The sequence below is a fragment of the Mesitornis unicolor genome, unplaced genomic scaffold, assembly GCF_000695765.1.
Source record: "Mesitornis unicolor isolate BGI_N332 unplaced genomic scaffold, ASM69576v1 scaffold3315, whole genome shotgun sequence".
Taxonomy (NCBI): domain Eukaryota; kingdom Metazoa; phylum Chordata; class Aves; order Mesitornithiformes; family Mesitornithidae; genus Mesitornis; species Mesitornis unicolor.
Genome location: NW_010187333.1, coordinates 180 through 14,590, shown reverse-complemented (window position 1 = coordinate 14,590; position 14,411 = coordinate 180). Strand labels below are relative to the sequence as shown.

General features: G+C 40.4%; 1 protein-coding gene across 1 annotated transcript in view; it reads right to left on the bottom strand.

Moving 5' to 3' along the window:
- The window catches only part of VMP1 (vacuole membrane protein 1), a 58,596-nt gene extending 52,194 nt beyond the window's left edge, over positions 1–6,402 (bottom strand). Inside the window, exons 1-3 of the mRNA XM_010185397.1 lie at positions 6,308–6,402; positions 4,018–4,150; positions 1,584–1,674 (exon numbers count right to left, since the gene is read on the bottom strand). Of these exons, the coding sequence (XP_010183699.1) occupies positions 1,584–1,674; positions 4,018–4,150; positions 6,308–6,383 (300 nt within the window). The 5' untranslated portion in view covers positions 6,384–6,402. The remainder of the gene's footprint in view (positions 1–1,583; positions 1,675–4,017; positions 4,151–6,307) is intronic.
- Between the last annotated feature and the right edge of the window lie 8,009 nt (positions 6,403–14,411).

Below are 14,411 nucleotides of genomic sequence, written 5' to 3'. Positions count from 1 at the left end.
GATGTGGGAAAGTCACAGTAAATTCCAGACATAAGAAGTCCAGTTGGGTATAGCAGAGAAACAGGAAGCTGTATCTCCCTCTCACTGCCACAACAGCAGCACCAAGATGAAGTTTAACAATCTTAACCAGGCTCCAACCTGCCAGGCCGTAAAAACGTCCTGAAGAAAACCACAAATATACTTCACTCTTCTGAGAATGATTTTGAAGGAAAGCGGCTTATATTTAAGCACACATTGATGGTACACAGAAACAGGTAGAGGCAGTAGCAAGACATGGGCTTGATGGAAGGAGTCTGTCAAGGGGGAGGAAGGGGGATGGATGGATACCTGCTGGCACACATGACTGAGACCCCCAAGCACTGGCTGGACCCTGCAGGTCACACTCTCCTCACCAGCCCCAGAGGCACAGGTTTGTTCCCAGCAGACTCAAGGAAACCTATTGAGCAGTGCTGCTCTGCCAAGCCTTAGTGCACCAGAGGCCCAGCACCAGCTCAGGGGCCCTGCGTCTCAACACCAGTTGCCAAGAGCCATCTAGTGGCAAATGTTGAGTGCACCGAGCTTTGGCCTTCATGCTGACAAGGCCACCAATCAGGGCAGTTTTTAATTAAGCCAGTATTTGACCATCAGGAACAGGCCCCTCATTTAGCATCTACCAACTTGCTCTGTATGTAAGTGCTTAGGTCTCAAGCATGGGATTGAGTGAGCAAAAATGCAATGAGCTGAAGCAACTCATTTCACCACATTTCAAGACCTGTCCTGGGAAGCCAGGGCTTCTGTTCCAGACCTGTATATCCCTCAGGCAGCCAGTGACACACCATAGCAGTATTATAAGCAAGCTCTCCGAAACTGGGAACCTGCTAATGTCAGAGCAGTAAGATGATCCAGTTGCACAAGGAAAGGCTCTGCAGGGTTTAAAGAGGCTGTCTGCCCTCAGGGAGAATCTTTGGAGGGGAAAGGTGAAGACAACGCTATCACCTTATGCTTAAGCAATGGCTTACACTTCAAGTGATGCAAAAGCACCAGTCTTCATGTACACAAAAGCACAAAAAAAGTTTTTAAACAACCATCTGAAAACAATGAGGGTATGAGAAGCATCACAGAAACAGATTTGAACCATGAAACCATTTTATGTCTAGATACATCTCTATCTTAACTGGTCAGGAGACCTTTCCATAGAAGCAGAAGAAACATTTATTAGGAACTAGAAAGTTCTATCATGACTCAGTTTAACATCAGATCTCAAAAGCTCATACCACTATTAAAAGCTTGTTAACAGCAGATGTGAAGGAGTGCTGCAGCATTGGAGGTGTGTGCTTACTCAGGAACGGATGAGAAGCAGAACACCTACAGATGCAACAGAATAGATCAAACGATACAGCTGATCATTCCCCATCTCTAAAATGCAACTCATCCGCACACAACAAAGAGGAGTCATGACATGAGAAACAAATATCCTTAGCGAGTAGGAGTTCAAAAGATACATTACAATTTCATGAAGTCCCCTTTCAATTCCCAGTACAACTACTTTAGCACAGGGACAGGAAGTATTAGTAACCGAGGAAAATAACTTGAAAGCCTCCTACCTGTTGATGTGTTCCTTCAATGTAATACGTAGCTGTAAGCACTGCAAGCATCAGTAAAAAAGACACCAAGATACTTCGTCGATGCCACAATCTGAAAAGACAAATGGCAATTAGAGTTCTTCATAATTCAGCATGCATTTCAAAGTAACTTAGTTATCCCTGTAGACTGGGTCTGCATGGATATAGCCAGTGGGGACAATGGCAGCTGAAAAGTTTACTATTGTAAAAGCATAAACCTCCAGAGAAAATATCTGGGGAACACTTACTCTTTATAGAAAAGTCTCTATTTCACTGTCAAGTAAGATTAAAGTTCCACATGTATTTCTTTCTAAAGAAAAATAAAGTAACTGTCTGAAAACAAACATAATCTGAAAATAAACATTCAGCTTCCACAGCCAAGACAGGCTCAAACACAGGGCCGTCGACAATATCCATGGCTAAGCAAAGTGCAAAGCAGGCACTGCACTGGCCCTGGGCAAAGGATAGGCTGTGGCTGGAATTCAGAAGTGCTAATTTCAGGCTGTGCTGGTGGGGAGAACCACAGTGGCAGTAAGAGGAACAAACCTTTACACCATTTTGGTTCCCCAGATTTGTTGAAATTTGTATTGTTTATAGCAGCCTAAAGTTTAATAAATACAGTTTAGCTACTTATGAAGCATTATGAAGCTACTGCAATAAGGGAAGAAAAGTGTTTTCTTATGTCATTTGATATCAAATTACTGCTCAGCTTGTTTAGTTTTATGTACACATTCTGCTTGATGTGTATGTGGCCACACACAGTAGATTAACAAATACAGTTATTATTTTCTGCGAAACATTATTATACTGTCATCTAATGATATAAAAAAGCAAGTGCTACCATCACTTAAAAATCTCAGACATGAAATGGCAAACTATGAATATAACTTATCTATTTAGACAGAAAAAGATAGAAACATGAGATGTGTAACAGAGGGAAACAGTCACAAATGTTTCATATTAAGCAAGCTCAAAAATGTCACTAACTTGCCTTTAATTTTGAAGTAATTTGTGCTGCTTATATTAGTACAACAATTGGATTTTCAAGAGATTGTCATAATTTAAATCACAATTTATTCAAGTGGAACACCAGAGATCATTAAGAGTCAATCTGATGTCTCAATACAATAGTCAGGGTGATTTTCTGTAAAGATACTGCCATGCTAGTGCTAGACAACATAATGTGCTGCACAGCAGAGCATGCGAGTGCTTCCGTAACAGAAGTTGATGTCTAGGAACTGAGGTAACATTCAGCTTAAAATAAGACCCCAAATGTTATTTCTGCTGGTTTCAAAGAAATGCTGGAGGCTGCCAGAAATGGCTAATGTAAGACCCAATAAAACAGTTCTCAAAGAAACAATTCCAAATGATACGTGAAAGAATGCACTAAGTAAAATAAGTAGTTTTGGGGGTTAGATACTTTTGGGGTTTTTTTGGAGGTGGCACGTAAAAGGGGATTAAGACTGCACTACGTAAACCTGGTATTTTTCTTACTAATTATTTCAGAAGACGAAAAGGGAAAACTGTTTCTCTCAATGGATCAGCACCTCAAACCTCACCCAGAAGGGTCAATGAACATAATTATCAGTGTCTCTCTCCAAAGGAGCAGTCCAACAGCTACAATCACCCAAGGTGATATTAGATCCTATCTTCTGACTGGGAAAATTACTGTAAAATCAACCACAAACACAGGAGATTCCAGTTACCAACACAAGCACTGAATGGCTCTTCTCTTCGCTTTTTCAGTTGCCAATTTTACTCATGTTCGCCTTTTGGTACTCCAAACCCTCTCAAGCCTAGTGCCTTAAGAAATAGCTATGCATGTCAGCATCAGCAGAGGATGTTAGGACTGCTACTCACAATTTTCTAACTGGAATAAAAGCCCACTTTATCCAGTGCATAGATAATGCTGAGGGAAAGTGCTTTAATAAATAATTTCCTGCTGTGAAAGGGACCATGTAGCTTAGAAGCAAAGTCCTCTTTGCAGCATCATAAACATCACTGCAAGTTCCACATAATCCTGAACTCTGCCCTAGCTGAGCTACTGGAAGATCATTCAGCGATACCAGCACATACATTAATAGATCAGCACTTAACACTGCAGTCACAAGTACAGTATCTCTTGCCTTAAGTATCCCTAAACACTGTCCCACTTGTTCAAATTGGAATATTCAGCTCTTCAGATTCCACTGACAACCTACTGTATTTACACTTATGAAATTTAGGCAGAAGGTCTGAGTACACAGCCAGAAGTGTGGTATGTTCCACATTTAAGGTACAAAAATAAGTATGTTTTCTGAAAGAAGAATTTTGAAGTTGTGAATCATCAGGAAAAGTGAGATGTCTGAATGACCTACTGAATCAGAGCATGGGTTTCCCCAGAATGCTTAGTAGAAGTTAAAGAAATTTTCTTTACTTTATGGTCCATTCCTTCAAGTTTATTAGAGATTCCAGGAAAAAATACTGCAAGGTAACAAGCGGTTGTCTCCAGAGGACAATATTCAACCTCTCTTCTCGGTCCCTTCGCTTCCGTTCACTCAAAGAGGAATCTGCAAATGAAAAGCAGTAAAGATGTAAAAGCACAGACTAACAATTCAGCTTCTATCCCACCCAAAAATATTCTGACTTCCTTGCTGTTTTGTTAAAAAAGTTAATGTGAGCTCCCAGTCATCTTTTCTACTCATCACAAAGCATTTGCTCCAAGTGCATCTAAAATCAGGTGACCTCCAGCAAAGGAAATAAGGTGGCTTTTTTCCTCCACGTAGCTGACAACCACTCAAGAATCTAACTGGCCCAGGGTGCAAAACATCTGCCATATCTATTAGCCTTTATGCTAGGTACTGCACTACTAGTTACAAACCAGCTAATACATTAGGTCAAACACAAATCTATAACCCACTACACAGACCACATTTCACTTTGAACTTTTGAATTTGGTTCTCTTCCAAAGCTATTCTCAGACTTCTCCAATCAAACTAGATTGAATTACATGTGCTCTTCATACACTTCAGTCACCGTGTAACTGAATAACAGCATCGACCCTCCCAGTCAGGATCCTCAGGCTGTGGTACATCTCGTCACGCTGTTCAGCTTCTCCAAAATGCGCCCAGCAGACAGGAAGTGCTCCCATGAAAAGGGCCTGCTTTTATACCGCAGTCCTTTGCTATACATTTGGTTGCTTTTAACTGCAGTGATTTGGTTATAATGCAGAGCTCAACACTCCTGTAGCACCAGTCACTGTACACTACCACACAAGCACAGGAGAAAGGCTCTTGTAATGAATGCGTTATTTTGTGCTTACAATACAGCAATATAACTCTTGTAAGCAAATAGACACCAAATTTGTTTAAACACCACTAACTGCACAAAGTCAAAACATGTTTTCTGTTTTGCATGCATTTCAAGTATTGCAATAACATTCATGTTTTAAATTAGTAAAAAGCTGTTGGATTTTAAATGTTAATCTAATCTGAATCCCCAGCATATTGTAACCCAAAATGTATTATTTCGGTCTTATTCCAGTAATTGAAACATGCTGCCTTATCAGATGCTAGTATTGACATAGAAATTGCATACCTCATTAGTCACATAGCCCATTTGATTTTGCACTCCTTAGCTGTAAGCATCAGTTTCTTTAGATGAACTAACATAAAGCCTACAATGGCAAATACAGGGTAACATCCACATTCCTTTAGAGTTACAGAATTACTTAAGCCCTTAAGAAAAAGCCTTTGATTTGTTCCATACATACACACACACAGTTCTTCTTTAAATTTTACTGCATTCATTGGTTCAAGAATTTCTATTCTCTATTTATTCCACTTAACATGTCTAATGAAAAATGCTTCAATCTTGTTTTTATGACCTTGTTTTTTGTAGAGGTCATAAAAGACAATGGTGCAAGACTGCATACAACTTGAGAAATCACTTGGTTACAAAACTTAATTAAATATGGAACTGGCACACTGAAAGCTGACAGGAAACAAACTAAGATGATTATAATTTATATGCTATACTACAAAGCACAGATAATTCAGAGACACAAGGCTCTTCATTACATGTTCTCAGGTTATCTTCATGAGTCCTAAACATTAACTCAAGCCTACTTCAGACATAGCAGCAGGAAAACCAGAGGTGAGGCAGGAGAAGAAGTAGTTAACTGTTTTATTAGTAATTTATCATTGAAACTGATAAATTACAGTGAAGCTAAATGTCAACAGAAAAGCTAGAAATTGGGAGACCAAAGACTGGATTTCTCCCAGAGTAAACCAGATTTTTGTTACCAAGTGCTAACTTTTCAGTGCCAAAGGGTGGAGCGGTACAGCCTGACTTCTACAGCCACATATTTGCCAACATAGTTTAGTTTTTTAGCTCAGTCATGTTGCAGCCCCTGTTGGTACCCAAGTCAGCTTTAAAAGGGCTCACACGCATATGAACTACAGAGTAAGAACTCTGGAGGGAAAAAGGAGTAAGAGAAAACTGAATAGAAATACAGAACGTAGAACAATTCTGTGACTTTAAAATACATAAATCCTCTTGGTTTCAGATTTAGAGATGACTGAAGTTTCCAAGATTGATTCACGCATTGAGGACCTTTGGATTATCTGGGTATAAAGCACACCAACATAAATTCCTTTCAAGTACTGTGTTGACCATTTTACACACCGAGCTGACCAGCTGAGAATATTAAGTCACTTTTCACCTACCTGTAAAGTTCCCATTGTGCTGTTCTTTGATCATTCCTATGCGTCTCTGGTCACAATCTGTTCCATTCTCTGCCATTTCATAGATCAGTCACGTATGGGGACCTAACAGCAGAACAAAACCAAAAAGCATAATGTCTCTGTTTCTGGTTATGAAGACTCCATTTACTCCATAGTGAAAGGATACAGACAAACAGCAGTTCTCCAGATCCAAATCACAGTTATCCTGCATTACACCATTAAACAGGAGAAAGTGATTCAATCCCTAGGATGACAAAGATTAAAACATTTCCACCTACATAAATCTAAATTTTTCACTTAAATGACAAAACTCCCTCGCTTCTAACAACTGAACAAAAGCTTGTTAAACAACCCCTTCGACTAACCAGCCCACTGTTTGGGCTCCAGAGCAGCAGAGCTTCATGCAAACCTCAGTGCAGTCCTGAGAGAGAGGTGCGCAGATTTGATTCTCATATGAGAAAGCATCGATTCTGGCACTAAGTTCCCAGGTAGTTAATATGCAAGTAGACCTCAAAAACCTCACAGACTGAAATATGGTACCTAAGATACAGAACTGCATCTCATGTTTTGTACAGTCTAATATCTCTAAACCAGAAACTGTAAACTCTTCAATGGAAAAGAGCTTGCTGATGGAAAGCTTTCTTGAAAAGTGTACCTTCTATCTGCTAGTTTAGCCGCTCTAGTGAGATCAGTCCTTAAAAGTGCAGAAGAAAAACTCTAGTTTTCCTTATCTAGGAGAGTAAATAGTGCAACAACTGGATGCCAGCACAATTCAGAATGTTGCAAGGGCTTCTTTTGCTTTTTCCTCCTAAAAAAACCCAACCTGAACAGCTGAAAATTCTTAAGCAATCAAACACAAGGAAAGTAGCCAGTCAGACTCTTTGCTTTAAAAACCCTCTCTTGAATCTTAAAACAGCTTCTGGAATTTCGTTTTGGAAAAAGAGTCCCACAAAGTTATGAACATTGCATTTCTCCCTGCAAGCAAGCATGATTTACAGTTTTTGATATGCTGCTTTTGTTGGAAAGAAACGCAGTGCAATATTAAAATGACGGGTTATATAAAACTGTCTAGTGGAGGAAATTAAAGTTTTACAGAAAAAAAATACTTGCCCTTTGATTTATGTTAGGCTTAAGAGCCAAGCAGCAACTTGGGTTTGGTAAACAGGAGTGAGATCGCCCCTTTGATTCAGATTGCAATAATTTTGTCATTTTTTTTTAAATAAAATGTTAAAAGGTTTCAGATACTGTATTTGTTTAACATTTTCAGGGTTTCAGACAGAAGTTCTTCTGAGCAGGTACAAGCCTTGTGCATTACTTGCAATACAGATAAAATTGCTAGCTAGAAAATTATTACTGAAGGGGCTTTACTTAAAACCCAAGAGTGAAAAGCATCAGGGTCTCAGGAAGGAATTCCTCTTCCAACACCTCCTTCCCGAAATGAAATGTGCAGAAATAGAAATCTGTCTATTTAAACAAGCTAGCAGAAACTTTCTCTTCTCTTTTTATTCACTGAAACTTAGGCCCCAGAATACCCAAATCACAAAAAAAAATTAATAAAACAGCCCTGCAGAAGTCTGCTTCTGAAAAATGCTGAAGGGCTCCATAGTCAGCCATGGACAGAGGATTGACCCGCTGCAGCATCATTCTGCAGTCACTTGCAATCAAAGGTTTGCTCTGAAGGTTTGGTACTCAAACGCCAGAGAAACGTGAACGTCTTTGTCTCCCCAGATCAGTTTTACAGCAGCCTGACACTCGGGAAGGGAGAGGAATTACACCAGTACTTAGCTGAGGATAACTGGCCAGTTGCTACGGTGATACCAGGATCAAATGTTTAGCCACCTCCTAATTTCATTAGGACAGTAAGTCCCTGTAGATGGCACAGTGTTTTGTTTCTACTAATTACACTTACATGCGCTTATTTTTTATACATATAAATATGTATTTATAAGCCTACACAATATCAGTTTGTACATACACATATATACGTATATCACATACACATTTTACACGCACAAAGCTCAAATTGCAGAGGGGAACATTTAAATTGGGCAGTTAGAAAGCCTGACGTTCACAGAAAGCTCCTTAGGAAGCAAAAGCCATCAGAGCTGTTCTGCACACTGCCACGCTAAAAAAACCCCAAACATTCTGGTTTAGGGAACTTCAGTCACATTTTCTTGATTTAAAAGTAACAAACATTAAAAAAACCCCAACAACTGAAGTGGAAGCCACATATTCCCCATTTTGAAATTATTCTATTTCTCTTGTGCAAATCTAGCCTTCAAAATCAAAGTCTCAATAGGTTTGGTCTCTGTTCTCTGCTTAATAACATTTCAAGAAAGTTAATTTACTGTAATACAAACTGCTCTCCATGTTTGATGCTAAAATCTAGGCTGTGCACAACACTCCCTCTCCAAGAACGGAATACCACTGCAATCCACTAAACAGCGTACTGCCATATAAAAATCACCAGTCTCTAGGGATCTCAGGTGCATTGTTACGTACATTTTACAGCTTTCACAAGCTCAACTAACAGAGTCAGTTTTACCCTGACTGCCTGGGAAGGCACTAATCTGGGATTAGCTTTGCATAATGCTACCTCAGGTTCACAAGTCAACATTTACAGCAAAGCAGATAAATAATCCTCTCACACACTTCTGTAGGGTGGATACTTGTTACAAATGTCGTAAAGTTCATCCATTCTGCAGAAAAACTCTAGAAAACTGTATTTAAGAGTACAGTCAACTAGGAGATTTGATACCTACTACATGGCAAGACAAGATGGGCTGCAATTCAGAAACCAAACCCTTATTGGTTTCAGAAAAAAACTCCTTGGTTTACCAAAGCCTAATTATACTTAAAGCATCTTAGCATAGGGAACTGGAGGATGTGCATCAAGAAAGATCAGCTCTCTGATCTGTTGCTCTGTTTGACGCCTACTAGAATCACCAGTCCTGCACTAATGTCTCCTCATGGAGATTAAATTGAGTGGGAGTCTGACCCAAAATGGAGTTAACCGTCATTAACCGAGTCCACATGCTCAAGTCTACACCAAATCCATGAGAGCTCACCACAGGAAGTTAAATTCCATCTGCTAAAAAAAAAATAAATCACTTCTTATGAATGCTGAAAAAGACAGAGTCCGTATAAAAAAATTAATTTGCTTAATACATAGAATAGTTACCAGCAAACATAAAAATAAACTACTTAAGAGCGAGAAAAACAACTCTGAACAGTTTGTGTATCAGAGTTGCTTAGATCATCTGTTACAGCCATGCTGACACAAGAACTTCTTTGTAGGGCTGAACAAATAGCCCACAATACACTATTCAGCTTTAGTGCAATCCATGACATTAAGTATAAAAAGACAATTATTGCCAGTCAAAATGTAAATTGGTTAACAAAAAGGTCTTATGGTAACTGTGACTGGCGCTTCACAGCATAAGTGAAACAAAGCAAAACAAGCTATTAGAGCACGAGAACATAACAAAATTAGGCACTGCAATCTCCGCACTCCGTAATCAGAAAAGGACAAAAGCCTCCTCTTCCTGAAGCTCTGGGGAGGCTGCTGAAGCACCCAAGTGTTGGGTGCACTCACGTAAAATTAAAGAGTTTAAAACAAGGCAGTTGGATCCTTGCGCTCTCACTTGTAGGAGTACTGCAGAACGCGAGTCCACATTCTAAGGATTTTTTGAGGACTTCTGCCCAACATGCTGCAACAAGAAGGAAGCTGTGAAACTTCTCACTTAAAGAGACCCTGGAACCCTGATTCTCATCTCCATCAAAGTTACTCTTCGCACAGCTGCTGGAACCGGATTTATAGCTTAGAACATTTTGCTGATGCTTTCTCCCAGCCACCTCAGCAACACACCATGTCCAGTCCTTGTCATTTCTTGACTTTTAAGCCAAAAGCTCCAATCCTGCTGGTATCCTGCTGCTGCTTTCTCCTCAGCTTTTCTCATAACCATTCCTTCTCCTTTATCTACATCACTGCTCTTCAATCACAACAAAGAAAACAAAAGATTAAAAAGCAGACTTTCACAGGTGGTAAGTAATCGCACTAAACTAGACAGCATTACATATCTGTAATGTGGTTTTATTTCAGTCATCAAATGCTCTACACAGGCAACAATTTACACAGGGAGTAAGTTAACAGTTTGGAGAGCACTTTCCCTGAAAAGTCAAAGACTTCCTGGCACATGAACACATTTAGGTAACGGATGAGATAGATCATTTTTGAAGTGAAACATTACATACCCTTTCAGCTCCGTACAACTATGCCACTCCTCACTACTTCTGTATTCGAAGCCAGCAGAACAGACAACTACGCCCTCAGCTCTGTAGACATTCAAGACCAAAGCGACTGTTCTTCCAAACCTTCTGTCCCTACAGAGTAAGATAACACTGTTCATCATGTGATACAAAACTGACACAGTCCCTTACTTGAAGGTTAATAACTTTCCTAAAGATGACAGAAAATAGATACAAAGTAGCTGCTTGATTTTTTCCAGCCCTTTAACACTCATGGGAAGCACTCAATTAAAATAAATTAGGACACATCTGAAAGACGTTCAAAATCTCCACAGATTTAGCTATAATGGGTTACTTTGGAATGAGTGCACTTAGTCCCATACTAAAAATGTTTTTCTAACTAAAACAGTTTAATCCCTCAAAGGAAAATTCAAAGACCACAGGTTTCCATTTTGTGGGTTATGCCTCTGTACACCAGACCTATTTTCCAATTCCTAGCCAAATACCGTTTCAAAAAAGTCATCTTACAATTTAGAGTTAAAATCTCCACTTTTCCAAAAATATTTTGGGATGTATTTCAAGAAAGAATTATTTAATATTGCTGTAACGTGAGTTTCAGAGATGCCATGGATTTTCTTTTGAGGTTACTGAACGTTCTGTCCCTGCCATTACAGCCACATGTATTAAACTGCTCTCCCTGATGCATTTTCTCAAGTGAAACACCAATACTGATGGTTGTCTACATAGATCCAGCAGGAGGATCAGGTGCTATAATAACACAGTAAAGTCATTACACAACAGATAGATGAAAAGGCATGGAAGATGGTAGGAAAAGACAAAAGTCATGTTGTTTGGATATTTGCAGAGATCTCTTGCTGAAACTTAAAATAAATAAAAGAAAGGAAGTTTAAATAAATAGGAAGGTGAACATTATCAGTGTAGTCTCTCGAGCTGCAGCGCAGACCACAGATCAGTTCCGTGCTCCTTACGCTGGCAGGAGGCAGCGAGTCTGGGGTGCAGATCAGAGCTTAGAGAACAAGACCACTCCTCTGCTGACTGGGACAGTGCTCAACCAGCGGCTGAGAAAACCACTTCAGGCTACCAGAGTGGGTGGAACACGCTGCTGAGAGAGCAACCTGAGGAGATCACAGACCTCCTTGGTGCTACTGCTGTGCTGTGATGCTAGCTTCGGTTTCCCAAGTGCGTAGCTCAACTATATCCACATTTTGAATGAGACAATGTTATAATACACCGTGCTTCATGTCCTCTCTCAAGCAGGGATTCAGTGACAAGTACTGTCACAGCACTGACCAGTAACGTACCTCTCGGGAAAGGCATGCCACATATGCCCAAGCAGCCCTTTCACCAAAACAGGTGACTTGGAGAGACTGATACAAGCAGAGAGAAAGTCTTTGGAGAGAGGGGCCACACAGCATTGGAAAGAAGAGCTTAAGTTAACATCCAGGTGACTAAACAGAGACAGCATCTTTCACACCCTCAGTTCCTGAAGGCCATACAGAAATCCACACACGCCATCTGCCAAGACTTTCATCTTGCAGCCCTCAGACTGCAATCTGCATTCAGAAGGTGGCAGTCAAGCTCTCCACCATCAGCCTCCCTGTGCTTCCAAACAACACAGAGGGAAAAAAAGGCCACAGGAATTGTCACAAGATGGTAACATCCTGCACAAAAGAGGCCTGCTGAAATCTGACCAGGAAAGAGCAAAGAGTTAGAAGCATAAGAGTGTAAACACAGCCTTAAGAATCACCACCAGCAGCTGGAGGTAGATTTGGTAGGAACTTTGCCTTTATCCTATCTTGTAAGTAGTGGGAGATGGTTTCTCCATAAGAAGATGCTTGAATCTACCCATTCATTACATCCAGCACGCTTCTTCTGCACTAGGAGGTACAGCAGAGATGAAAGGGAATGAACAGAAGTACCTAACAAACCCCACAGATTACAGTAACCGAAACACGCTCCTCAGATTACAACTTCTGCTTTTCATAGACATTAACTGAAACCAACTGAGGTTACACCATGGTTGCCTTGGCCATCCAATGAGGATACACTGCTCATACAAGGTGAATCACAGAGGCTAATTCTGAGCCTTGCAAGAGAGAAGAATAATCTTTTAACAAATTTGAGATACACTGAACAACCGCCTGCCTCCCTGATAACTTCTCACTGTCTCCTGGGACCACCTGGTCAGTGCAGCACCAAAACCAGCAAGAAGCTGCCCCAGGACTACAGCTCCAAGGTGCTGCAGGACTACAAAAAGCTGAGTGTTGCAACAGCCTCAAGGCCATGCTCTTTGTTCTCATTGAACGGCAAAGTCCACCCAGCTCACACTTCTCCACAAGTAACAGGAGTTAAACTTCTAACCTGCAGATAATAGTGTGTTTCACATCATCCTAGAAAAACTGGCCTACTCTTATCATACATCAGGAGCATAGTCTTTTGTTCCATTTTAAAATCAAAGCTTGTTAAGAAATAAAAATAGATCTCAAAATATGCACTAATTACACAGATCATTCTAAGGAGAGGTATTCACAAGTTGTAGTCAGAAATAATTATGACATTCAAAAGATACTAAAAAACAACCACAGGAAAAAAGCTTTAAGGTGGAAATAGTGCAGATGTTTTAGCTAAGAGCCTTGTTACCAGTATACTCATGTTCCTCATTGCTGCCACCCACTTAAATGCTACTAAGTCTCCTCCTATCCTGTCCCACAGAAATTACAACTACCATTGATTTCACCTGCTAAGTAGGACAAGAAGCTCAAATTAATAAGCAGCGCCCACCTCCCACCACACAACTGGAAACATGTTTTTTCAAACTCTCATCTGAAAACGTGGGATGAAGCCATCATTACAACTCTCACCTATGACCAATAAGGAATACAGAAAAGCCCATCCCATGCTGCAGAAATAATCGACTGAAAGAAAGAAGGTTGATATAATGAAGCCCATTTCCATAGGCAAGTTAATGCATTAAGAAGAGTTTATATATGCTATCATAAAGTAAGATGGTAAAAAGCATGAGAACCCCCAGCAGAGCTATCTGGCAGGAACCAGACTTAAACAACCTTAGAAGAGCAGAAGTCCTAACAGTAGAACAATACCAAAAGCCACTGCTCAAACAAAATTCATAGGCTTCAAGGCACAGAAGAGCAATATCACACTCTCTCCACCTCAGAGTGCTCAACCCATATTATGAACATTAACTAAACCAGGATACCCACTTGTTGGTAAGCACTGCCTCACACAGCAGAGAAAACAAGGACAGGAAAGAACCCCGAAGCAATTTCATATGTGCAGTTCAAAGTGGATAACCTCGATTTGCAGCACTTTACAGAAAAGCAGCCGTTATCAACTACAATTATTACACCTTCCCTCAGGTCACCTATACAGCTTGTCAAACATCTCAGATGCAAAACTAGAAGAGGAATCTCACTGCTTTATTACCTTCTGTAATGACTAGATAACACTGGCCAGAGAACTAATAACCAGTCAAACACATCTAGGTGCTTCGCTTCGGTCAACAGAAACAAGGCATTAAGAATCTTCAAGGATGTGGGCCTGACCACCCAAGCCTGTAAGACACGCCACAAACAGTCAGCATGCTGCAGAGGGTGCAGTCAGCAGCCCAGCTAGGAAAGCACACTGCATTTCTACTGGAGAAGCAGACAGAGACCATCAGGATCCAACTCTTCGCAGCTAAAAGGATTTATTTCTTACTATGTCACCATCTCTCGGGCCAAAACAGGGCGATTCCACCACACAATTCACAGGATTCTGTTCAACATGAGGTGAAGCGTCCCGAGCAGAGCAGGGCTCC